The 25903-nt window shown below is 40.4% G+C and overlaps 1 protein-coding gene across 1 annotated transcript; it reads right to left on the bottom strand.

Annotated features, from left to right (window-relative positions):
* Positions 1–1020: 1020 nt before the first annotated feature.
* On the bottom strand, positions 1021–25348 carry LOC138356309 (uncharacterized). The gene is made up of 3 exons (XM_069312285.1): positions 25238–25348; positions 2630–2771; positions 1021–2510 (listed from the first exon to the last, which is right to left on the bottom strand). Exons 1-3 carry the CDS (start codon positions 25346–25348, stop codon positions 1021–1023), a joined length of 1743 nt encoding a protein of 580 aa, XP_069168386.1.
* Positions 25349–25903: the final 555 nt, after the last annotated feature.

Genomic DNA, 25903 nt, shown 5'->3' with positions numbered 1-25903 from the left:
CCAAATATCCTAAATTCGACCCTTGAGCAATATTTTGGAGCTTAATTCTTGCTCTTTGCACGTATTTGCAGTTTGAAATTACAAATTCTATACCGAATATATACCAATTACTGGGAGCGGCGATGGGTCACATTTTGCCCAAACCCCCTTCCCCCCCCACTGCAGTTTTTAAAATATCACAAACATACCAAGTTCGACACTTGAGCCATATTTGGGAGCCAAATTGTGGCTCTTTTCACGTATTCGCAGTGTGAAATTAGTACTTTTTATACCAAAAATATGCAAATTACTGAACCAAAATCTGGACCTCTGCACGTATTCGCAGTTTCAGATTATGACTTTTTATACCGAAAATATGCCTATTGCTGAGATCGGCGATGGGTCACATTTTACCCAAACCCCCCTGCAGTTTTCAAAATATCCCAAACATCCCAAATTCGACCCTTGAGCCATATTTTGGAGCCAAATTCCGGACTTTTGCACTTATTCGCAGTTTGAAATTACGACTTTTTATACCGAAAATATGCCAATTACTGAAAGCGCTATGGATCACATTTTGCCCAAACCCTCCCTGCAGTTTTCAAAATATCCCAAACATCCCCAATTCGACCCTTGAACCATAATTAGGAGCCAAATTCTCGGTATCGGCATGTATTCGCAGTTTGATATTACGACTTTTTTTACCGAAAATATGCCAATTACTATTTGCGGCGATGGATCACATTTTGCCCAAACACTCCCTGCAGTTTTCAAAATGTCCCAAACATTACAAATTCGCTTATGTTTGTAGACCCTTCCTAACCGCTCTGCATACTCCGCCTCCTCGCAGGTCGCACACCAAACCTGTGTCATGTTAGGTTAGGGTCTGTAAGTTTCATTTCTTTGAACTGTAACCTGGGGCTGGTCCTCTCCCCCAGTTCGGTTGAGATGATCTACCTCCACAGCTGCTCTAACAAGGTGGTCCTTTAAAGACTTACCTCGCCTCCAGGCGATCATGGGAGGGTTTTGTGGGAATTTTACCTAGGATGGATGTTCACTGTACGTTTCCCTCATCCATGTCCATACTTCTTGGAGTTTTATCTTAAGCTGTGCTGCAAGGCCGGGGAAGAAAATGGTTGGAAGAATCCATCTCTTGTCTTCTACCTCTTGTGTTCTAGGTCTAAGTAGCTCTGCCCTTGTTTTTTCTCTGAGTTTCTCCTGGGCCGTATGTATTATTGTCTCTGGGTAGTCTCTGTTCCTAAACATATCCCATAGGTCATCAAGCTGGGGATATAGAGTCTCTTCTTTGCTGTTAATCCTCTTGAGTCTGAGTCCAAGTGAATAGGGTAGCGATTTCTTCAAGGCTAGTGGGTGGCTCGAGTCAAATTTCAGATACGTATGAAGGTTAGTCGGTTTATAGTATGCCTTCGTATGCAGATTCCTGGTTAGCTGGTCTATATACACTGTTGTATCTAGGAAATTAATCGTGGAGTCACTGTGCTCGAGGGTAAACTTAAGGTTTTCATGAACTGTATTTGACCATGAAAAGAAACCTTCTAGGCGCGGGAAACTGTCCTCCACTATTCCGAAGATGTCATCTATGTAACGGAAATATACCGCCGGTCCGTCCTTCCTGTGGGATCGTTTCCTCTCGAACACTACATGCACAAATATTTCAGCGATTGCCACACTACTGGATGCTCCTATCGCTGTACCCTTGGTTTGCCGGTATGCCCGTCCTTCAAATTGCAAAATAATGTGTCTCATCACATGGAGGATGGCCTCCTCAAGAGTTTCTTTCGAGGGGGTCCTCCATACTCCAGCGTCTTGAAGTTCCTGTCTGATTTTTGCTCTGTTATCTGTAAAGAAAGATGCTACTACCTTTGCAGCTTCTCTCTTTGGCATGCTCGGGTAGAGCGATACCACATCCATGGAAAAAAGGCGGGCCCCTCTCGGGACGGGACCTTTAATTTCTGCAATTTTCTTGAGGAAATCCGTCGTACCTTTGATTCTTTCCGGTAGTAGGCGTAGTAAGGGGTTCAGGAGGGCTGTGCAGATCCAGTCTTCCGGCCTTGTTGGGGCCCGGCAGCCGCTTAGAACCGGTCTCCCTTGCCACGTTCCTGTTGTTTCTTCTAGTGCTTTATGGATCTTTGGTAAAAAGTAGAGGTGGGGAATGATGGATTCAAAGGCTAGGAAGAAATCTCTCGCCCCTGCCTGCACGAGTCCTCCTTTCCCGTCCCCAGTCTTGTTTTCGAACAGCTTGAGGACTATCCTTTTACTCCTCGTTTGGGCGTTTCTAAGCGCATCATCCTGGTTGTGTATCTGTTTGTAGGCTGCAGTGTCTGCCAGGTGCCTCTCATCTCGTTCCTGTAGTTGTCCTTTCTCCAGGCGACGACAGTACCTCCCTTGTCCGCCGGTTTTATCACAATATCCGTGCGTCCTTTCAGCGTTGAAAGGGCGTCCCTCTCCTCCCTTGAGAGATTGCAGTTGCGTCGTCGTTCCGTACCACGCTTGAGGTCGACCTTCATTTGCTGGATTACCGGTTTAAGGCCTACTAGGTTATAGTTTAGGCACTGGACTGGTTTGCTGGGGTGGAGATACCTAAAAGAGAGGGAGAGTTTATTTCTTTTAATTGCTCCCTGTGACTTACCTTGCTCCGGCCGGAGGTTGCTCCAAACTTGGTTGATACTAGTTTCCAAGTTGTTGCACAGATCCTCTATCGCATCTTCTCTCTTCTTACGCGCCGGAGGGCCTATCAAGAATGTAAGTCCCTTTTCCCACAGCTTCCTCTCCTGTTCAGTAAGGGGTACCTCAGAGACAACTGTCTGTTTCAATTGTCCTCTTTTCTGCCTTAATTCCTGTCGTTTCCTGAGTTTCTCCGATCTCCACCGATCCACCCTCTTTCTCTGTCTCTTCTTTGTTGATCTCGGTTCGTGCTGTTCCAGCGCTTGGGTCTGCTGTTGTTCTCCTGGTTCCGATTATTGCCTCTGCCCCTGTTTCTGTTTCTGAAAAAATGATTATTATTATGGCCCCTATTATTATTACTACCTCCCAGTCTGTTGTCCCAGTTATTGTTGTTGTTCCAGGCATTTTGCCCAAACCCTCCCTGAAGTTTGTAAAATATCCCAAACATCCCAAATTCGACGCTTGAGCAACATTTTGGAGGCAAATTTTGGCTATTTATTTGGCTCTATGCACGTATTTGCAGATTGAAATTACGAATTTTTATACCGATCATGTGCCAATTAATGAGAGCGGCGATTGGTCACATTTTGCCCAAACCCCCCTGCAGTTTTCAAAATATCCCAAACATCCCAAATTCGACCCTTGAGCCATATTTTGGAGCAAAATTCTGGTTCTCTGCAGGTATTCGCAGATTTAAATTACTACTATTTATACCGAAATTAAGACAATTACTGAAAGCTGCGATGGATCACATTTTACCAAACACTCCCTGCAGTTTTCAAAAAATCCCAAACATTACAAATTTGACGCTTGAGCCATATTTTGCAGACAAATTCTGGCTCTCTGCACGTATTCGCAGTTTGAAATTACGAATTTTTGTACCAAAAATAACCAAATACTGAGAACGGCGAGGGACCAAATTTTGCCCAAACACCCCTGCAGTTTTCATAATATCCCAAACACCCCAAATTCGACCCTTGAGCCACATTCTGGAGCCAAATTCTGGCTCTCTGCACGTATTCACAGTTTGAAATTACGAATTTTTATACCGAAAATATGCCAATTACTGAAAGCGGCGATGGTTCACATTTTGCCCAAACCCTCCCTGTAGTTATAAAAATATCTTAAACATCCCAAATTCGACGCTTGAGCCATATTTTGGAGCCAAATTCTGGCTCTTTGCACGTACTCGCAGTTTGAAATTACGACTTTTTATACCGAAAATATGCCAATTACTGAGAGCGACGATGGGTCACATTTTGCCCAAACGCTCCCTGCAGCTCTCGCAATATCCCAAACATTATAAACTCGACGCTTGAGCCATATTTTGGAGCCAAATTCTGGCTCTCTGCACATATTCGCAAATTGAAATTACGACTTTTAATACCGAAAATATGCCAATTACTGAAATTTCAAATTTCAAACTGCGAATACGTGCTGAGAGCCAGAATTTGGTTCCAAAATATTGCTCAAGCGTCGAATTTGGGGTGTTTCGGATATTTTCAAAACTGCAGTATTTGGGATGTCTGGGATATTTTGAAAACTGAAGGGGAGGTTTGGGCAAAATGTGACCCATCGCCGTTCTCAGAATTTTCCATATTTTCGGTATAAAAAGTCGTAATTTCAAGCAGCGAATTCGTGCAGAGAGCCAGAATTTCGCTCCAAAATATGGCTCAAGGGTGGAATTGGGAATGTTTGATATATTTTGAAATCGGCAAGGGGGTTTGGTCAAAATGTGACCCATCGCTACTCTCAGTAATTGCCATATTTTCGGTATAAAATTAGTAATTTCAAACTGCGAATACGTGCAGAGAGCGAGAATTTGGATTCAAATTTTGGCTCAAGCTTAGAATTTGTAATGTTTGCGATGTTTTGAAAACTGCAGGGAGGGTTTGGGCAAAATGTGTTCCATCGCCGCTTTCAGTAACTGCCATATTTTCGGCATAAAAAGTCGTAATTTCATACAGTGAATACGTGCAGAGAGACAGAATTTGGCTCCAAAATGTGGCTCAAGCGCTGAATTTTGGATATTTGTGATATTTTAAAAACTGCAGGGTGGGTTTAGGCAAAATGTAATCCATCGCTGCTCTCAGTAAGTGGCATATTTTCAGTATAAAGTACGTAATTTCAAATTGCGAATACGTGCACAGAACCAGAATTTGGCTCCAAAATATGGCTCAAGCGTCGAATTTGGAGAGTTTGGGATATTTTTTAAACTGCCTGGCGGGTATAGGCAAAATGTGACTCACCGCCGCTCTCAGTAATTGGCACATTTTCGGTATAAAAACTCGTAATTTCAAACTGCGAATTCGTGCAGAGAGCCAGAATTTGGCTCCAAAATATGGGTCAAGCTTCGAATTTTGGATGTTTCGAATATTTAAAAAACTACAGGGAGGGTTTGGGCAAAATGTGATCCAACTCTGCTTTCAGTAACTGGCATATTTTCGGCATAAAAAGTCGTAATTTCAAACTGCGAATACGTGCAGAGAGCGAGAATTTGACTCCAAAATGTGACTCAAGCTTGGAATTTGGGATGTTTGGGATATTTTCAAAACTGCAGGGTGGGTTTGCGGAAACTGTGACCCATCACTGCTCTCAGTTATTGGCATATTTTCGATACAAATTTAGTAATTTTAAAGTGCGAATACGTGCAGAGAGCCAGAATTTGGCTCTAAATTTTGGCTCAAGCGTCGTGTTTGCGATGTTTGGGATATTTTGAAAACTGCAGGGGGGTTTGGGAAAAATGTGACCCATCGTTGCTCTCAGTAATTGGCATATTTTCGGTATAAAAATTCGTAATTTCAAACTGCGAATACGTGCAGAGAGCCAGAATTTGGTACCTAAAAATGGCTCAAGCGTCGAATTTGGGATGTTTGGGATATTTTGAATACTGCAGGGGGGGTTTGGCCAAAATGTGACTTATCGCCGCTGTCATTAATTGGCATATGTTTTGGAATAAAAAGTCATAATTTCAAACTGCGAATACGTGCCGAGAGCGAGAATTCGGTTCCAAAATATTGCTCAAGGGTCGAATTTGGGATGTTTGTGATATTTTGAAAACTGCAGGGGGGTTTGGGCAAAATGTAACCCAACGCCACTCTCAGTTATTGGCATATTTTCGGTATAAAAAGTCGTAATTTCATACAGTGAATACCTGCAGAGACACAGAATTTGGCTCCAAAATATGGCTCAAGGGTCGAATTTGAGATGTTTGGGATATTTTGAAAACTCCAGAGAGGTTTGGGCAAAATGTGATCCATTGCCGCTTTCAATAATTGGCATATTTTCTGTATAAAAATTAGTAATTTCAATCTGCGAATACGTGCAAAAAGCCAGAATTTGGCTCCAAAATATGGCTCAAGGCTCAAATTTGGGATAATTGGGATATTTTGAAAACTGCCAGGGAGGCTTTGGGCAAAAATTGACCCATCGCTGCTCTCAGTAATTGACATGTTTCCGGTATAAAATTCGTAATTTCAAACTGGAATATGTACAGAGAGCCAGAATTTGGTTCAAAAATTTGGCTCAAGCGTCGAGTTTTGGATGTTTGGGATACTATGAAAACTCCCCGGGGGGGGGGGGGGGGTAGGGCAAAATGTGACCCATCGCTGCTCTCAGAAATTTGCATAATTTCGGTATAAAATTCGTAATTTCAAGCGGCGAATACTGTAAAGAGCCAGAATTTGGCTCCAAAATATGGCTCAAGCGTCGAATTTGGGATGTTTGGGATATTTTAAAAAATGCAGGGGGAGTTTGGGCAAAATGTGATCCTTCGATGCTTTCTGTATTTGGCATATTATCGGTAATAAAAAGTCCTAATTGCAAACTACGAATACGGGCTGAGAGCCAGAATTTGGTTCCAAAATATGGCTCAAGCGCTGAATTTGGGATGTTTGGGATATTTTAAAAACTGCAGGGTGGGTTTAGACAAAATGTAATCCATCGCCGCTCTCAGTAATTGGCATATTTTCGGTATAAAGTACGTAATTTCAAATTGCGAATACGTGCACAGAGCTTGAATTTGGCTCCAAAATATGGCTCAAGCGTCGAATTTGGATTGTTTGGGATATTTTGAAAACTGCCGGGCGGGTATAGGCAAAATGTGACTCATCGCCGCTCTCAGTAATTGGCATATTTTCGGTATAAAAAGTCGTAATTTCAAACTGCGAATTCGTGCAGAGAGCCAGAATTTGGCTCCAAAATATGGCTCAAGCTTCGAATTTTGGATGTTTCGAATATTTTAAAAACTGCAGGGAGGGTTTGGGCAAAATGTGATTCATCGCTGCTTTCAGTAATTGGCATATTTTCTGTATAAAAGTTCGTAAATTCAAACTGCGAATTTGTGCAGAGAACCAGAATTTGGCTCCAAAATATGGTTCAAGGGTCGAATTTGGGATGTTTGGGATATTATGAAATCTGCAGGGGGGGTCTGGGCAAAATGTGACCCATCCCCGCTCACAGTAGTTGCCATATTTTTGGTATAAAAATTCGTAATTTCAAACTGCGAGTACGTCCAGAGAGCGAGAATTTGACTCCAAAATGTGGCTCAAGCGTGGAATTTGGGATGTTTGTGATATTTTCAAAACTGTTGGGTAGGTTTGCGGAAACTGTGACCCATTGCTGCTCTCAGTAATTGGCATATTTTCGATATAAAATTAGTTATTTTAAACTGCGAATACGTGCAGAGAGCCAGAATTTGGCTCCAAAATATAGATCAAGCGTCGAATTTTGGATGTGTCGGATATTTTCAGAACGGCAGGGTGGGTTTGGGCAAATTGTGACTCATCGCCGCTCTCAGTAATTGTTATTTTTTCGGTATAAAAAGTAGTAATTTCAAAATGCGATTACGTCAAAAGAGCCAGAATTTGGCTCCAAAATATGGCACTAGTGTCGAATTTGGGATGTTTGTTATATTTTCAAAACTGCAGGAGGGGGGGAGGTGATCAAAATGTGACCATTCGCCGCTCCCAGTAATTGGCATATATTCGGTATAGAATTCGTAATTTCAAACTGCGAATACGTTCAAAGAGACAGAATTAGGCTCCAAAATGTTGCTCAAGGGTCGAATTTGGGATGTTTGGGATATTTTAAAAACTGCAGGGGGGGTTTGGGCAAAATGTAGCCCATCGCTGCTTTGAGTAATTGGCTTATTTTCGGCATAAAAAGTCGGAATTTCCAACTGCGAATACTTGCAGAGATCCAGAATTAGGCTCCAAAATATGGCTCAAGCGTCGAATTTTGGATGTTTCAAATATTTTGAAAACTGCAGGGGGGGGAGGGGTCGCCAAATGTGACCAATCGCTTCTCTCAGTAATTTGCATATTTTTGGTATAAAAAGTGGTAATTTTAAACGGCGAATACGTGCAGAGAACCAGAATTTAGCTCCTACATATGGCTCAAGCGTAGAATTTGGGATGTTTGGATATGTCGAAAACTGCCGGAGAGGGTTTAGGCAAAATTTGACCCATCGCCGCTCTCAGTATTTGGCATATTTTCGGTATAAAAAGTCGTAATTTCAAACGGCGAATACGTGCAGAGAGCCAGAATTTGCCTCCAAAATATGTCTCAAGCGTCGAAATTTGGAAGTATGGGATATTTTGAAAACTGCAGGGAGTGTTTGGGCAAAATTTGATCCATCGATGCCTATAGTAATTGGCATATTTTCTGTATAAAAAGTCGTATTTCCAAACTGCGAATACGCGCAGAGAGCTAGAATTTGGCTCCAAAATATGGCTCATGGGTCGAATTTGGGATGTTTGGGATATTTTGAAAACTGCAGGGGAATTTGGGCAAAATGTGACCCATCGCTGCTCTCAGTAATTGCCATATTTTCGGTATAAAATGTTATAATTTCAAACTGCGAATACGTGCAGAGAGCCAAAATTTGGTTCCTAAAAATGGCTCAAGCGTCGAATTTTAGATGTTTTTGATATTTTGAATACTGCCGGGGGTTTGGGTAAAATGTGATCCATCGCCGCTCTCAGTAATTGGCATATTTTCTGAATAAAAAGTCGTAATTTCAATCTGCGAATACGTGCAGAGAGCCAGAATTTGGCTCCAAAATATGGCTCAAGGCTCGAATTTGGGGTGTTTGGGATATTTTGAAAACTGCCGGGGAGGGTTTGGGCAAAAATTGACCCATCGCTACTCTCAGTAATTGACATGTTTTTGGTATAACAAGTCGTAATTTCAAACTGCGAATACGTACAGAGAGCCAGAATTTGGCTCCAAAATATGGCTCAAGCGTCGAATTTGGGATGGTTGGGATTCTATAAAAAATACAGGGGGGGAGGGTTCAAAATGTGACCCATCGCTGCTCTCAAAAATTTGCATATTTTCGGTATAATAAGTCGTAATTTCAAACTTCGAATACGTGCTGAGAGCCAGAATTTGGTTCCAGAATATAGCTCAAGCGTCGAATTTGGGATATTTGGGATATTTTCAAAACTTCAGGGTGGGATTGCGGAAACTGTGACCCATAGCTGATCTCAGTAATTGGCATCTTTTCGGTATAAAATTAGTAATTTCAAACTGCGAATACTTGCAGAGAGCCAAAATTTGGCTCCAAATTTTGGCTCAAGCGTCGAATTTGGGATGTTTGCGATGTTTTGAAAACTGCAGGGAGGGTTTGGGCAAAATGTGTTCCATCGCCGCTTTCAGTAACTGGCATATTTTCGGCATAAAAATTCGTAATTTCATACTGCGAATACGTGCAGAGAGCCAGAATTTGGCTCCAAAATATTGCTCAAGCGCTGAATTTGGGATGTTTGGGATATTTTAAAAACTGCAGGGTAGGTTTTGGCAAAATGTGATCCATCGCTGCTCTCAGTAATTGGCATATTTTCTGAATAAAAGATCGTAATTTCAAACTGCAAATTCGTGCAGAGACCCAGAATTTGGTCCAAAATATGGTTCAAGGGTCGAATTTGGGATGTTTGGGATATTTTGAAATCTGCAAGGGGGTCTGGGCAAAATGTAACCCATCTCCGCTCACAGTAGTTGCCTTATTTTCGGTACAAAAAGTCGTAATTTCAAACTTCGAATTCGTGCAGAGAGCCAGAATTTGGCTCCAAAATATGGCTCTAGCGTCGAATTTGGGATGTTTGGGACACTATGAAAACTGCAGGGGGATTTGGGCAAAATGTGACCCATCGCTGCTATCAGTAATTGCCATAATTTCGGTATAAAAAGTCGTAATTTCAAACTGCGAATACGTGCAGAGAGCCAGAATTTGGTTCCTAAAAATGGCCCAAGCATCGAATTTTGGAAGTTTGGGATATTTTGAATTCTGCTGGGGGGTTTGGGTAAAATGTGATCCATCGCCGCTCTCAGTAATTGGCATATTTTCTGAATAAAACTCGTAATTTCAATCTGCGAATACGTGCAGAGAGCCAGAATTTGGCTCCAAAATATGGCTCAAGGCTCGAATTTTGGGTGTTTGGGATATTTTGAAAACTGCCGAGGAGGGTTTGGGCAAAAATTGACCCGTCGCTACTCTCAGTAATTGACATGTTTTTGGTATAAAAAGTCGTAATTTAAAACTGCGAATACGTACAGAGAGCCAGAATTTGGCTCCAAAATATGGCTCAAGCGTTGAATTTGGGATGGTTGGGATACTATTAAAACTGCAGGAGGGGGGGGGACAAAATGTGACCCATTGATGCTCTCAAAAATTTGCATATTTTCGGTATAAAAAGTCGTAATTTCAAACAGCGAATACGTGTAGAGAGCCAGAATTTAGCTCCAAAATATGACTCAAGCGTCGAACTTGGGATGTTTGGGATATTTTGAAAACTGCAGGGAAGGTTTCGGCAAAATGTGACCCATCGCCGCATCAGTATTTGGCATATGCTCGGTAAAAAAGTCGTAATTTCAAACTGCGAATACGTACAGAGAGCCAGAATTTGGCTCCAAAATATGGCACAAGTGTCGAATTTAGGATGATTGTGATATTTTGAAAACTGCAGGAGGGAGGGGGGTTGGGCAAAATTTGACCCATCGCCGCTCCCAGTAATTGGCATATATTCGTTATAGAATTCGTAATTTCAAACTGCGAATACGTGCAAAGAGACAGAATTAGGCTCCAAAATGTTGCTTATGGGTCGAATTTGAGATGTTTGGGATATTTTGACAACTGCAGGGGAGGTTTGGGCAAAATGTGACCCATCGCCGCTTTCAGTAATAGGCTTATTTTCGGCATAAAAAGTCGTAATTTCGAACTGTGAATACGTGCAGAGAGCCAGAATTAGGCTCCAAAATATGGCTCAAGGGTCGAATTTGGGATGTTTTGAATATTTTGAGAACTGCAGGGGAAAGGGGGGGGTCTCCAAATGTGACCAATTGCTGCTCTCAGTAATTTGCATATTTTCGGTATAAAAAGTGGTAATTTCAAACGGCGAATACGTGCAGAGAGACAGAATTTATCTCCTACATATGGTTCAAGCCTCGAATTTGGGATGTTTTGGATATGTCGAAAACTGCCGGAGAGGGTTTAGGCAAAATTTGACCCATCGCCGCTCTCAGTAATTGGCATATTTTCGGTATAAAAACTCTTAATTTCAAACTGCGAATAAGTGCAGAGACCCAGAATTTGGTTTCAAAATATGGCTCGAGTGTCGAATTTGGGATGTTTGGGATATTTTGAAACCTGCAGGGAGGGTTTGGGCAAAATGTGACCCATCGCCGCATCTGTATTTGGCATATGCTCGGTATAAAAAGTCGTAATTTAAAACTGCGAATACGTACAGAGAGCCAGAATTTGGCTCCAAAATATGGCTCAATGGTCGAATATGGGATGTTTGGGAGACTTTGAAAACAGTAGGGGGGTTTATACGAATACGTTCAGAGAGCCAGTATTTTGCTCTAAAATTTGGCTCAAAAGTCGAATTTGGGATGTTTGGGATATTTTGAAATCTGCAGGGGGGTCTGAGCAAAATGTGACCCATCGCCGCTCACAGTAGTTGCCATATTTTCGGTATAAAAATTCGTAATTTCAAACTGCGAATACGTGCAGAGAGCGAGAATTTGACTCCAAAATGTAGCTCAAACGTGGAATTTGCGATGTTTGGGATATTTTCAAAACTGCAGGGTGGGTTTGCGGAAACTGTGACCCATCGCTGCTCTCAGTAATTGGCATATTTTCGATCTAAAATTAGTAATTTTAAACTGCGAATACGTTCAGAGAGACAGAATTTGGCTCTAAAATATAGCTCGAGCGTCGAATTTGGGATTTGTCGGATATTTTCAAAACTGCAGGGTGGGTTTGGGCAAAATGAGACCCATCGCTGCTCTCAGTAATTGGCATATTTTCGGTATAAAGTTCGTAATTTCAAACTGCGAATACGTTCACAGAGCCAGAATTTGGCTCCAAAATATAGCTCAAGCGTCGAATTTAGAGTGTTTGGGATATTTTGAAACTGCAGGGTGGGTTCAGGCAAATTGTGACTCATCGCCGCTCTCAGTAATTGGCATATTTTCGGTATAAAAAGTATTAATTTCAAAATGCGAATACATCAAAAGAGCCAGAATTTGGCTCCAAAATATGGCACAAGTGTCGAATTTAGGATGATTGTGATATTTTGAAAACTGCAGGAGAGAGGGGGGTTGGGCAAAATTTGACCCATCGCCGCTCCCAGTAATTGGCATATATTCGGTATAGAATTCGTAATTTCAAACTGCGAATACGTGCAAAGAGACAGAATTAGGCTACAAAATGTTGCTTAAGGGTCGAATTTGAGATGTTTGGGATATTTTGACAACTGCAGGGGAGGTTTGGGCAAAATGTGACCCATCGCTGCTTTCAGTAATAGGATTATTATCGGTATAAACGTCGTAATTTTAAACTGCGAATACGTGCTGAGAGACAGAATTTGGTTCCAAAATATAGCGCAAGCGTCGAATTTGGGATGTTTGGGATATTTTGAAAACTGAAGGGTAGGTTTGGGCAAAATGTGACCCATCGCTGTTCTCAGAATTAGGCATATTTTCGGTATAAAAAGTCGTAATTTCAAGCAGCGAATTCGTGCAGAGAGCCAGAATTTCGCTCCAAAATATGGCTCAGGCGTGGAATTTGGAATGTTTGATATATTTTGAAATCTGGAAGGGGGTTTGGGCAAAATGTGACCCATCGCTGCTCTCAGTAATTGCCATATTTTCGGTATAAAAAGTCATAATTTCAAACTACGAATACGTGCAGTGAGCCAGAATTTGGCTCCAAAATATGTCTCAAGCTTCGAATTTTGGATGTTTCGAATATTTTAAAAACTGCAGGGAGGGTTTGGGCAAAATGTGACCCATCGCCGGATCAGTATTTGGCATATGCTCGGTATAAAAAGTCGTAATTTCAAACTGCGAATACGTACAGAGAGCCAGAATTTCGCTCCAAAATATGGCTCAATGGTCGAATATGGGATGTTTGGGAGACTTTGAAAACAGTAGGGGGGTTTGAGAAAAATGTGACCAATCGCCGTTCTCACTAATTAGCATATTTTCGGTATAAAAAGTCGCAATTTCAATCTGCAAATACGTACATAGAGCCAGAATTAGGCTCCAAAATATGGCTCAAGGGTCGTATTTGGATTGTTTGGGATATTTTGAAAACTGCAAGGAGGGTTTGTTCAAAATATGATCCATCGCCGCTCTCAGTAATTGGCATATTTTCGGTATAAAGTAGCTGTTTCAAACTGCGAATATATGCAGAGAGCAAGAATTGGGCTCCAAAATATTGCTCAAGGGTAGAATTTTGGATGTTTGGGATATTTTGAAAACTGCAAACCTTCCCTGCAGTTTTCAAAATATCCCAAACTTCCCAAATTCAACGCTTGAACCATATTTTGAAGCCAAATTCTGGCTCTCTGCACGTGTTAGTAGTTTGAAATTACGAATTTTTATACCGAAAATATGCCAATTACTGAGAGCGGCGATGGGTCACATTTTACCGAAACCCCCCTGCAGTTTTCAAACCCACCCTGCAGTTTTCAAAATATCTCGAAGGTCCCAAATTCGACGCGTGAGCCATATTGGAGCCAAATTTTGGCTCTCTGCACGTGTTCGCAGTTTGAAATTACGAATGTTTATACCGGAAATATGCCAATAACTAAGAGCGGCGTTGGGTCACATTTTTCCCAAACATCCCCTGCAGTTTTCAAAATATCCCAAACATCCCAAATTCGACCCTTGAGCCATATTTTGGAGCCAAGGTCTGGCTATCTGTACGTATTCGCAGTTTGAAATTATGACTTTTTATACCGAAAAAATGCCAATTACTGAAAGCGGCCATGGATCACATGTTGCCCAAACACCCCCCCCCCCCCTGCAGTTTTCAAAATATTCCAAACATCCCAAATTACACCCTTGAGCCATATTTTGGAGCCAATTTCTGGATCTCTGCACTTATTCGCAGTTTGAAATTACGAATTTTTATACCGAAAATATGTCAATCACTAAAAGCGGCGATGGATCACATTTTGTCCAAACTCTCCATACAGTTTTCAAAATATCCCAAACATCCCAAATTCGACGCTTGAGCCATATTTTGGAGCCAAATTCAGGACCTCTGCACGTTATCGCAGTTTGATATTACGACTTTATATACCGAAAATATGCCAATTACTGAGAGCATCGATGGGTCACATTTTAATCAACCCCCCTGCAGTTTTCAAACCCACCCTGCCGTTTTCAAAATATCCCGAAGATCCCAAATTCGACGCTTGAGCCATATTTTGGAGCCAAATTTTGGCTCTCTGCACGTATTCGCAGTTTGAAATTACGAATTTTTATACCGAAAATATGCCAATTACTAAAAGCGGCGATAGGACACATTTTGCCCAACCCTCCTGTAGTTTTCAAAATACCCCAAACATCCCAAATTCGACCCTTGAGCCATATTTTGGAGAAAAATTCTGGCTCTCTGCACGTATTCGCAGTTTGAAATTACGAATTTTTATACCGAAAATATGTCAATTACTTAAAACGGCGAAGGTTCACATTTCGCCCAAACCCTCCCCGCAGTTTTCAATGTATCCAAAACATCCCAAATTCGAAGCTTGAGCCATATTTTGAAGCCAAATTCAGGCTCTCTGCACGTGTTAGTAGTTTGAAATTACGAATTTTTATACCGAAAATATGCCAATTAATGAGAGCGGCGATGGGTCAAATTTTGCCTAAACCCTCCCCGGCAGTTTTTGACATATCCAAAAGATCCCAAATTCGACGCTTGAGCCATATGTAGGAGCTAAATTCTGGCTAACTGCACGTATTCGCCGTTTGAAATTACCACTTTTTATGCCGAAAATATGCAAATTACTGTGAGCAGCGATTGGTCACATTTGGCGACCCCCCCCCCCCCACCCCCTGCAGTTTTCAAAATATTCCAAACAACCCAAATTCGACGCTTGAGCCATATTTTGGAGCCTAATTCTGGCTCTCTGCACGTATTCGCAGTTCGAAATTACGACTTTTTATGCCGAAAATAAGCCAATTACTGAAAGCAGCGATGGGTCACATTTTGCCCAAACCGCACCTGCAGTTTTCAAAATATCCCAAACATCCCAAATTCGACCCTTGAGCAACATTTTGAAACCTAATTCTGTCTCTTTGCACGTATTCGCAGTTTGAAATTACGAATTCTATACCGAATATATGCCAATTACTGGGAGAGGTGATGGGTCACATTTTGCCCCCCCCCCCTCCTGCAGTTTTCAAAATATCACAAACATCCCAAATTCGACACTTGTGCCATATTTTGGAGCCAAATTCTGGCTCTTTTGATGTAATCGCATTTTGAAATTACTACTTTTTATACCGAAAAAATAACAATTACTGAGAGCGGCGATGAGTCACAATTTGCCCAAACCCACCCTGCAATTTTGGAAAATATCCGACACATCCCAAATTCGACGATTGAGCTATATTTTGAAGCCAAATTCTGGCTCTCAGCACGTATTCGCAGTTTAAAATTACTAATTTTATATCGAAAATATGCCAATTATTGAGAGCAGCGATGGGTCACATTTTGCCCCTCCCCCCTTCCCCCTGCAGTTTTCAAAATATCCCAAACATCTCAAATTCGACCCTTGAGCCATATTTTGGAGCCAAATTCTGGCTCTCTGCACGTATTCGCATTTTGAAATTACTACTTTTTATACCGAAAAAATAACAATTACTGAGAGCGGCGATGAGTCACAATTTGCCCAAACCCACCCTGCAATTTTGGAAAATATCCGACACATCCCAAATTCGACGCTTGAGCTATATTTTGAAGCCAAATTCTGGCTCTCTGCACGTATTCGCAGTTTAAAATTACAAATTTTATATCGAAAATATGCCAATTACTGAGAGCAGCGATGGGTCACAGTTTCCGCAAACCTACCCTGCAGTTTTGAAAATATCCCAAACATCCCAAATTCCACGCTTGAGCCACATTTTGGAGTCAAATTCACGATCTCTACACGTATTCGCAGTTTGAAATTTCGACTTTTTATACTGAAAATATGGCAACTACTGTGAGCGGCGATATGTCACATTTTGCCCAGACCCCTCTGCAGATTTCAAAATATCCCAAACATCCCAAGTTCGACCCTTGAGCCATATTTTGGAGGCCAATTCTGGCTCTCTGCACGAATTTGCAGTTTGTAATTGCGAATTTTATACCGAAAATATGCAAATTTCTGAGAGCAGCGATTGGTCACATTTTACCCCCTCCCCCATGCAGTTTTCATAGTATCCCAAACATCCCAAATTTGACGCTTGAGCCATATTTTGGAGCCAAATTCTGGCTCTTTGCACGAATTTGCAGTTTGAAATTACAACTTTTTATACTGAAAATATGGCAACTACTGTGAGCGGGGATGGGTCATATTTTGCCCAGACCCCCCCTGCAGATTTCAAAATATCACAAACATCCCAAATTCGACCCTTGAACCATATTTTGAAGCCAAATTCTGGTTCTCTGCACAAATTCGCAGTTTGAAATTACGACCTTTTATACAGAAAATATGCCAATTACTGAAAGCAGCGATGGATCACATTTTGCCCAAACCCTCCCTGCAGTTTTTAAAATATTCGAAACATCCAAAATTCGAAGCTTGAATCATATTTTGAAGCCAAATTCTGGCTCTCTGCACGAATTCGCAGTTTGAAATTAGATATTTTGGAGCCAAAATTTGGCTCCAAAATATAGCTCAAGCGTCGAAGTTGGGATCTTCGGGATATTTTGAAAACTGCAGGGTGGGTTTGAAAACTGCAGGGGGGTTTGATTAAAATGTGACCCATAGCCGCTCTCTGTAAATGTCATATTTTTGGTATAAAAATTCGTAATTTCAAACTACTAACACGTGCAGAGAGCCAGAATTTGACTTCAAAATATGGTTCGAGCGTCAAATTTGGGATGTTTGGGATATTTTGAACTCTGCGATGAGGGGATTGGGCAAAATCTGACCCATCGCCGCGCTTAGTAATTGGCATATTTTCGGTATAAAAAGTAGTAATTTCAAACTGCGAATACGTGCAGAGAGCCAGAATTTGGCTCCAAAATATGGCTCAAGCGTCGAATTTGGGATGTTTGGGATATTTTGAAAACTGCATAGAGGTTTTGGGCAAAATGTGACCCATCGCTGCACTCAGTAATTGGCAAATTTTCGGTATAAAAAAGTCATAATTTCAAACTGCGATAACGTGCAGAGATCCAGAATTTGGCTCCAAAGTATGGCTCAAGTGTCGAATTTGAGATGTTTAGGATATTTTGAAAACTGTATGAAGAGTTTGGACAAAATGTGATCCATCGCCGCTTTAAGTAATTGACATATTTTCAGTATAAAAATTCGTAAATTCAAGCTGCGAATAAGTGCAGAGAGCCAGAAATTGGTTCCAAAATATGGCTCAAGGGTGTAATATGGGATGTTTGGAATATTTTGAAAACTGCAGGGGGGTTTGGGCATAATATGATCAAACGATACTCTCAGTAATTGACATATTTTCGGTATAAAAATTCGTATTTTCAAACTGCGAATACGTGCAGAGAGCCAGAATTTGACTCCAAAATAAGGGTCAAGCGTCGATTTTGGGATGTTTGGGATATTTTGAAAACTACAGGGGGGGTTTGGGCAATATGTGACCCATCGAAGCTCTCAGTAATTGACATATTTTCGGTATAAAAATTCGTAGTTTCAAACTACTAACACGTGCAGAGAGCCAGAATTTGGCTTCAAAATATGGCTCAAGCTTCGAATATGGGATGTTTTGGATACATTGAAAACTGCAGGGAGGGTTTGGGCAAAATGTGATCCTTCGCCGCTTTAAGTAATTGGCATATTTTCGGTATAAAAAGTCGTAATTTCAAACTGCAAATACGTGCAGAGAGCCAGAATTTGTCTCCAAAATATGGATCAAGGGTCGAATTTGGGATGTTTGGGGTATTTTGAAAACTACAGGAGGGTTTGGGCAAAATGTGACCTATCGCCGCTTTCAGTAATTGGCATATTTTCGGTATAAAAATTCGTAATTTCAAACTGCGAATACGTGCAGAGAGGCAAAATTTGGCTCCAAAATTTGGCACAAGCGTCAAATTTGGGATCTTCGGGATATTTTGAAAGCTGCAGGGTGGGTTTGAAAACTGCAGGGGGGTTTGATTAAAATGTGACCCATCGCCGCTCTCAGTAATTGTCATATTTTTGGTATAAAAAATCGTAATTTCAAACTACTAACACGAGCAGAGAGCCAGAATTTAGCTTCAAAATATTGTTCAAGCGTCGAATTTGGGATGTTTGGGATATTTTGAACTCTGCGATGAAGGGATTGGGCAAAATCTGACCCATCGCCGCGTTTAGTAATTGGCATATTTCCAGTATAAAAAGTCGTAATTTCAAACTGCGAATACACGCAGAGAGCCAGAACTTGGCTCCAAAATATGGCTGAAGCTTCGAATTTGGGATGTTTGGGATATTTTGAAAACTGCATGGAGGGTTTGGGCAAAATGTGACCCATCGCTGCTCTCAGTAATTGGCATATTTTCGGTATAAAATGTCGTAATTTCAAACTGCGATTATGTGCAGAGATCCTGAATTTGGCTCCAAGATATGGCTCAAGCGTCGAATTTGGGATGTTTGGGATATTTCGAAACCTGTATGGAGAGTTTGGACAAAATGTGATCCATCGACGCTTTTAGTGATTGACATATTTTCGGTATAAAATTTCGTAATTTCAAACTGCGAATAAGTGCAGAGAGCCAGAAATTGGCTCCAAAATATGGTCCAAGCGTCGAATTTGGGATGTTTGTTGGAAATTTCCAACACTGTTGTAATCTCATTAATTATTACTAATTCTACTAATCATTGTAGTGAGTAAAATTAACCTAACGTAGAGTTCGCATGTACTAATAATTACATCTGTACAATAAGGCTAGAATTCTTACGTCACCCGACGCCAGTATTGCGTCAGATTCCATTGTAATAAACACATTTATATCCAATGTGTCTGAGAATTGAATTTGATTCTCTATAAACAACGGTGTTCTGTGTGATAATTAATTACAGATAAACTGATCCCCCAACTAAGACCAAATAGAGCGTTTATAGTTATAACTGTTATCTAGTATTAAATTTAACGTCACGCGTAAATGCCCTGGAGAGACTTTAATTCATCTCCATTGTTCGTTTACTATCATAAAACTGGCGAATAATAATATTTAACTCCTCTAAATAATAAACTCGTCCTAACCCGTGCATTTCAATCACAACTGTGAGAAATGATAATATTCACAATAAATAATTTGAGTAACAAACGCGGGACGCGGAGCGGGGAGGAGGAGACGCCAGTCCATGTGTTGAAGCGCTCACGAGTAGACGTGTTCACGTGGTGCTCACGAGGTGACGCCCTTACCCAGCCACCAGGGTAAACGCTATCAAATCTCCAGAAGAAAGTCGCCACTGTGAGGTGTGAAGAACCTTGCAGACAATACCTTCACCTGGTGTCAGTGTCATTTACGGAACCTGTTAAATTTGGTTCTATGTAACTCCACGTGACCGGCCAGTGAAGCGCGTCAGTATCTAGGATAGGCTAGACCGGAGCCTGGGACGCGAATTTCGGCAAGCCTTAACTTACACAGTGCCCATATTAGCTAAGTATCCTTATTTGATGCATCTAATGGGGTTAGGTTTATAGCTGGGTAGCTTGTCGTGACGACGTATGACAACTAAAAACTACAGGTTATTATTTCCTGATGTTAATCTCGTTTTCTTGAATATAGATTCCAAGTAGTTTAATTTGTTACTACTGAAACTAATTTGATTTACAGCGTGTGTGAAGAATTCTCCGAGCTGTCATTTCCCATGTTTAATCAACTCCCAGTGTTCCATGACGAGTCCAGGAGAATCAGAGGAAGCGTCGTGACTAACTTCTAAGGAATCGTCATTAAGCTAAGATTCCTTTTGTATTCCTCGAATTTATTATCTGTACTCTTTTACATGCAGAACTCTGTTCATTGGATTAACATGTGTTTATTATGATTATTATTATTTATGTTCATAATCTATGGTCCCCTTAATGATAACGATAATGATTTCACAAGTATTCATAGGATTAGATTATTATACATTGGACTGGTGAACGAACCACACTAGTTCCTGGACGTACTGAGTTCCAGTAATACCCCCCCAATGTAGGTGTTTGAGGCTTTGATTCATTTAATTATACAGCCCATTAATTATTTCAATGATCATATTCTCTAGTATTTTATCCATACTTACTGGTTCATCTAGAAGTCTCTAATGATCATATTTTCTCAGTTTCCCTCTTTTACTATAAAAGTGGGTGGTCCTTCGTAATTTAATTTTACTATATTAATATTTAAATAATTAGAGTCAAGCCCCAAATGTCCCACATTATGGTCCTCTTCGAACCGGATAAACATAAATTATAATTACAAATACTAATTAATAATAACTAATCCTTGTGTGATGTAATCAAGACTAACTCTTTTAATTAATTGTGTCTACTAACAACGTAACACATAGGTTAGCCTAAGTAACACCAATTCATTGCTACTTATACCTTATGTATAAGGTAACACTCGTGGGATAGTTTATTGCCCACAACACTTAGGCCTGCACTTCATACTGAGGTAAGAATCTTTAGGTCACCAGGAGCAACAGCTCATAACCTGTATATTAATCACTAACACCAATTATGTGTTAAACATTTGGGCTATACAAATGTTTCAATATATGGCTGTCAGCAGACTGTCCATTATAGCCTGAATCCATGTTATAGTTACTGATTCACTCAAGTCAGTGGATCATTAACATTTAGGGATCCAGTATACTAATACAAATTACTGATATCATACTAGTTAATCATTACTAACCCTGATAACATTTTATTCCACAATTAGGAGTACATTCAGGAGTTAGATAATATTTACGGCAGTAGAATACTTGCCAAACACAATTAATTCTCTTGTGTTCATTTAATTTCTTATACACATAATTATACAAGTGCATATAAACTATAAAATACAAAAAAAACAAAAACACAGCACAATTATTTGCACATTATTGCACCACAATATAATATTTGCCAACCTTTATTAGGTAGCAATTTAGGCTGTGATTGTGTTGAATTTGACACAAGCATAGACTAAATAAGTTGTAGTTTCTTAAGTAGAAATTCTCACGACTAGGCTTGAACAAGTTAGTGACATATATATTATTCTTTTTGTGCTGACCCTATCAAGGGTGGGATTAACCATTTATTGTGTAATTATATTTTATTGCATATTTCTATGTATGTCTTTGAGTGTTACTGTAAGTCCACTACCCATCCGAGGCTGATTTAGAAGAGCTAAGCTGAGGAACACCTGTAGTGAGACCAAGGTACCACTCAAATCTTAGTTGCTTATTATTAGGTAGGTAGCTTACCTCTAAATGAGGTAAATTACAGCCAGCCTCAAGAAATATCAGTCTGTCAATAATTATATCTGCTCTACATCAAGGAGCAGACACCATAGCTATACAAATAGCTACATAAGCCCTATCAGGCTCAATTTACCGCAAGAATGAATCCTCTAGAAAGCAATGCAAGATTCTTGAGAACTCTTCAAATTCGCCTAGGAGAACTGCTTATCAGATGTCATCTCTGTGTAGAAACTGACCCAGGTGACGTCTACAGACTAGCAAGTTCCATAAGGAACGCCATCCAAAAATATGATCATGTAAAGACTGTAATCGAGTCCCACAGGAATTTACTCCAGGTCGGTCATACTGTCTCAGACCACTTACGTCTGACAGAATCTGATCTTGATAACTATGAACATTACGTTCAAACCAGGTTAGACCAATACAAGGGGGTGCTTGTGAGACAAGATATTCCCGAGTGGATAGAGCAGATCATTAATAGACCTACACCCAAGTCAACACTCAGTTCAGATGAAATACCTGAACTACCTCAAGATGAGGAGAATCCTCTAATCAATACTGATCACTACACAGGATCCACAACTGAAGTTCAACCTTCATTTTCTAACCTCTCATCTAATACAACTTCACGTGATGATTTGTTTACAGAGTCTGATCAATTTTCAGACAGCTCTTCTCAATGTTCCCTGGATTCTATAAGTTCAATACATAAGGCTACTGAATTAACTAGCTTATCACTAGAACCCAGAGAAACAAGTGAAGCTACAGATGAAACAAGTGAAGCTGCAATAAACAGTGGATCTGAACCAGAAAATGATAAAGCAAATGCTGCAGCAGCAGATGAAGCCGTAATCAAAGCTGAGGCTAAGCAAGAAGCCTTTAGCAACACAAGTAATGGTCACAATTGCTCACAACAGCCTTCTAAAGTAAGTGCTGACAATGAGAAGACTATTATAAACCTTGTGCACCAATTATTAAATTTATCTTCACCAGAACAATCAGTTGACTCTTTACAAGCCTTTAGTTTCCAGCTTGAGTCACTGATAAATTCTTTCAGTAAAGAGGTGGATCATCCAACTGCTGAGTGGATGACAAAAATCGTCATCCAAAGAAAATTGTCTGGTGACACACTTAATAAATTATATGTATACCAGAATGGTAATACCCTGTCAATGCAGGATATATTTACAGGTTTACGCAATATGAGCAATCATACAGCAAACCAGGCAATTAATGCTAAATCTGAATGCACCAAAACTGTACCTACATCAGTTTCCTTACCTGAAACTCCTAAAGTGACACTGTCACTAGGTAACAAAGGTGCTAATACTCAATGTAATAATAATCAGTCAAACACTGATTCATCAGTGAGGCCTAAAGGCTCCACAGGTGCTCCTAAGAGACCTAATAGTCCAAAGAGTACCCCCAATGACTCCACAGGTGCTCCTAAGAGACCTAATAGTCCAAAGAGCACTCCCAAGAGCCAATTAATGGTTCCCCAGAGTACACCAAGTACTCACAAGAGAATAAATAACAAGCAAATGCAAGCAGCAAAACCATCACAACCTGCAAGTACTGGTTTACCTAAACCGGTAACCCCTAAACGAGCTGTAGGATGGGGAATGTGCTTGTTTTGCAATCAAAAACATTCTCTGTACAAATGTACCAATTATCCTAACAGAGACACAAGAGTCAGACGACTCAAACAGTTACATAAATGTAGTAGGTGTCTCAAATCACATAATGTTAATAGCTGTGAAACCCCACTGAACACCTGCAATAGGTGTAGAAGGGGCAAGCATCATGCTGCACTGTGCAAATTAGTTAGGACAAATTATGTCAATCCTAGAATAGGACGTAGAGAATCTATACCAGTACAGTGCTGCAAGGTGCGAGATGTGTACAGCGTAACTTCACAAGCATCTCAAGTGGATGCTGCTTTGCCTACTGCCCATCTTCAAGTGAAGAACAGAGGAGCCAAGATCACCACACGTGGACTATTTGATCAAGGTTCCCAGAGAACTTTCATTACTCAAAGGGCAGCAGAGGCACTTAATTTGCAATCAATAGGACAGGTAAAATTAAACTTGTCAGGGTTCATGATAAATCGAGGAACCCATGAATACTCAGTAGTTCAACCGCTTGTACGACTAGGTACTCATGCCAAGGCTGTCCAAGCCATTGTTGTAGATCAAATACCTTTAGACTTAAACATTAAGGGTCTGGGGTACACAGCCCATTTCCTGCAGGAACGTGAAATTAATTTGGCTGACAACAAGTTAACGTCTGACCGCCTTAACAATGTAGATGTACTAGTAGGAGCCGACTACTATTACCAGTTCATAACTGGACATGTTAAACGATTGTGAATGAATATGCTCCAATCTGCAGGTGGCTACTTACTTACTGGTAAAGTTCTGAATGTGAACAAGCCTAAGCCTGCCAACAATAATAAATTAGTCAGCAATAAATCAATTCTCCAGCAGCAAGCTAAAAGGAGAAACACAGCTGAGTAATAAACTCAGATTGAATGTAGTGCAATTGATACTCGCCGAGATGTTTCATAGCTCTCAGTGAAAACCAATGGTCTGTACTCAAACAAGTACAAGTCACAGCGACCAAGCCATTGAATTCACTACAGACCTAGAATTATTCTCGACAAGTAGTAGTTGACCACACTCAGTCTTCCTAGGTAAATTATAATGTTGGGCTGGAGAATCTAGTACTCCCTAGGTAATTAATAATGTTAGGCTAGAGAATCTAACACTCAATGCCACTGGCATTTCCTGAATTTAGTAATACTATGAAGTCATCAAGCATCTTCTGTAATTATAAATTCACTAGGACCACTGGTCCACTATACTTGCGCTTAAAGGTTTGCCAAGAAAACCTTCTTAATACCATGTTTTCAGCACTAAGAGTTAGTGATAATACTTGCATCAATTTTGTTTGAGTTGTTTTTCTTTCGTTTCTGCTTAATTAGTGTAGGAGCGCAGCACGAACAAACTTGCAATCTTACCAATACGTAAGTGAATTTACAGAGAACTAATAACCCGTGAAACGTTTAGGTTGGGAAAATGTTACAAATTATCTTGAATAGGATTAATCGTAGCAGTAATTTAATTTCCAGCAATCTTAGGTTTCTCTTTGTTTAATGCATTATCGTTAAACATTAGCATTGTTAATTAACATGCTTCATGAGCTTAATATAGCTCACCTTAGAATTAACGTAATAATATGAGTGCTTGTTCCCCATGCGCATACGAGCTCAATATTGCTCGCCATGACAATCGAACGTTTTAATGTTCCCCATGCCACAAGCACTGCTCGCCATGATAATTGAATGATGCAATACTCCACCTCGTTTATTCGAGCTCACTGTAGCTCACCCTGTTAACACTGTTAACGAGCTCACTGCAGCTCACCTTGTCAACACTGTTGACGAGTTCAATATAACTCACCCTGTTAACACTGTTAACGAGCTCACGGCAGCTCCCTGTCAACACTGTTGACGAGTTCAATATAACTCACCCTGTTAACCTTGTTAACGAGCTCACCCTGTCAACACTGTTGACGAGTTCAATATAACTCACCCTGTTAACACTGTTAACGAGCTCACTGCAGCTCACCCTGTCAACACTGTTGACGAGTTCAATATAACTCACCCTGTTAACACTGTTAACGAGCTCACTGCAGCTCACCCTGTCAACACTGTTGACGAGTTTACTATAAATCACCTTGTTAACATGCTTACCGAGCTCAATATAGCTCCCCATGTTAACGAGCTCACTGTAGCTCACCCTGTCAACACTGTTGACGAGTTCAATATAGCTCACCTTGTTCACGAGTTCAATATAGTTCGACCTGTTAATGAGCTCAATATAGTTCCCAATGTTAATTCGAGTACATTTTGCTCACAATTAGTTTCGTCCCTTACTTAGGTAGGTTAAAAATTCAAACCATTTATTTAGGTAGGTTTAGGGACTTTAGTAGTGTCAACTGAGTACTAGCCTAATCTGTACTCACCATTAATTACAGTTGACTATACTTATAGAGACTGATTTAATAAACTTAATTTCATGTAAAGGTGATTTCGTATTAACAAGTTTACAATGTCAAGCCTATGAGCTGCCATTTAATTAGCTCATAAGTCAGAATGACTAGGCTACTAATCTCACTGTCGACTCAGAATTTTCCTTGATTTTAATGAATAAACTTTTCAGTTCTCTACTTTTCTATTATTTTAGCTAGTTAGCAAATTAGTTGTACCATCAGTCAGAATGACTATTGCACAGCAGTGGACATTAAATTCAATTTCCTCATTTGAATTT

This window comes from Procambarus clarkii, chromosome 71 (assembly GCF_040958095.1).
Source record: "Procambarus clarkii isolate CNS0578487 chromosome 71, FALCON_Pclarkii_2.0, whole genome shotgun sequence".
Classification (NCBI taxonomy): domain Eukaryota; kingdom Metazoa; phylum Arthropoda; class Malacostraca; order Decapoda; family Cambaridae; genus Procambarus; species Procambarus clarkii.
Note: the sequence above shows the minus strand (reverse complement) of the source record. Positions and strands in the feature narration are given on the sequence as shown.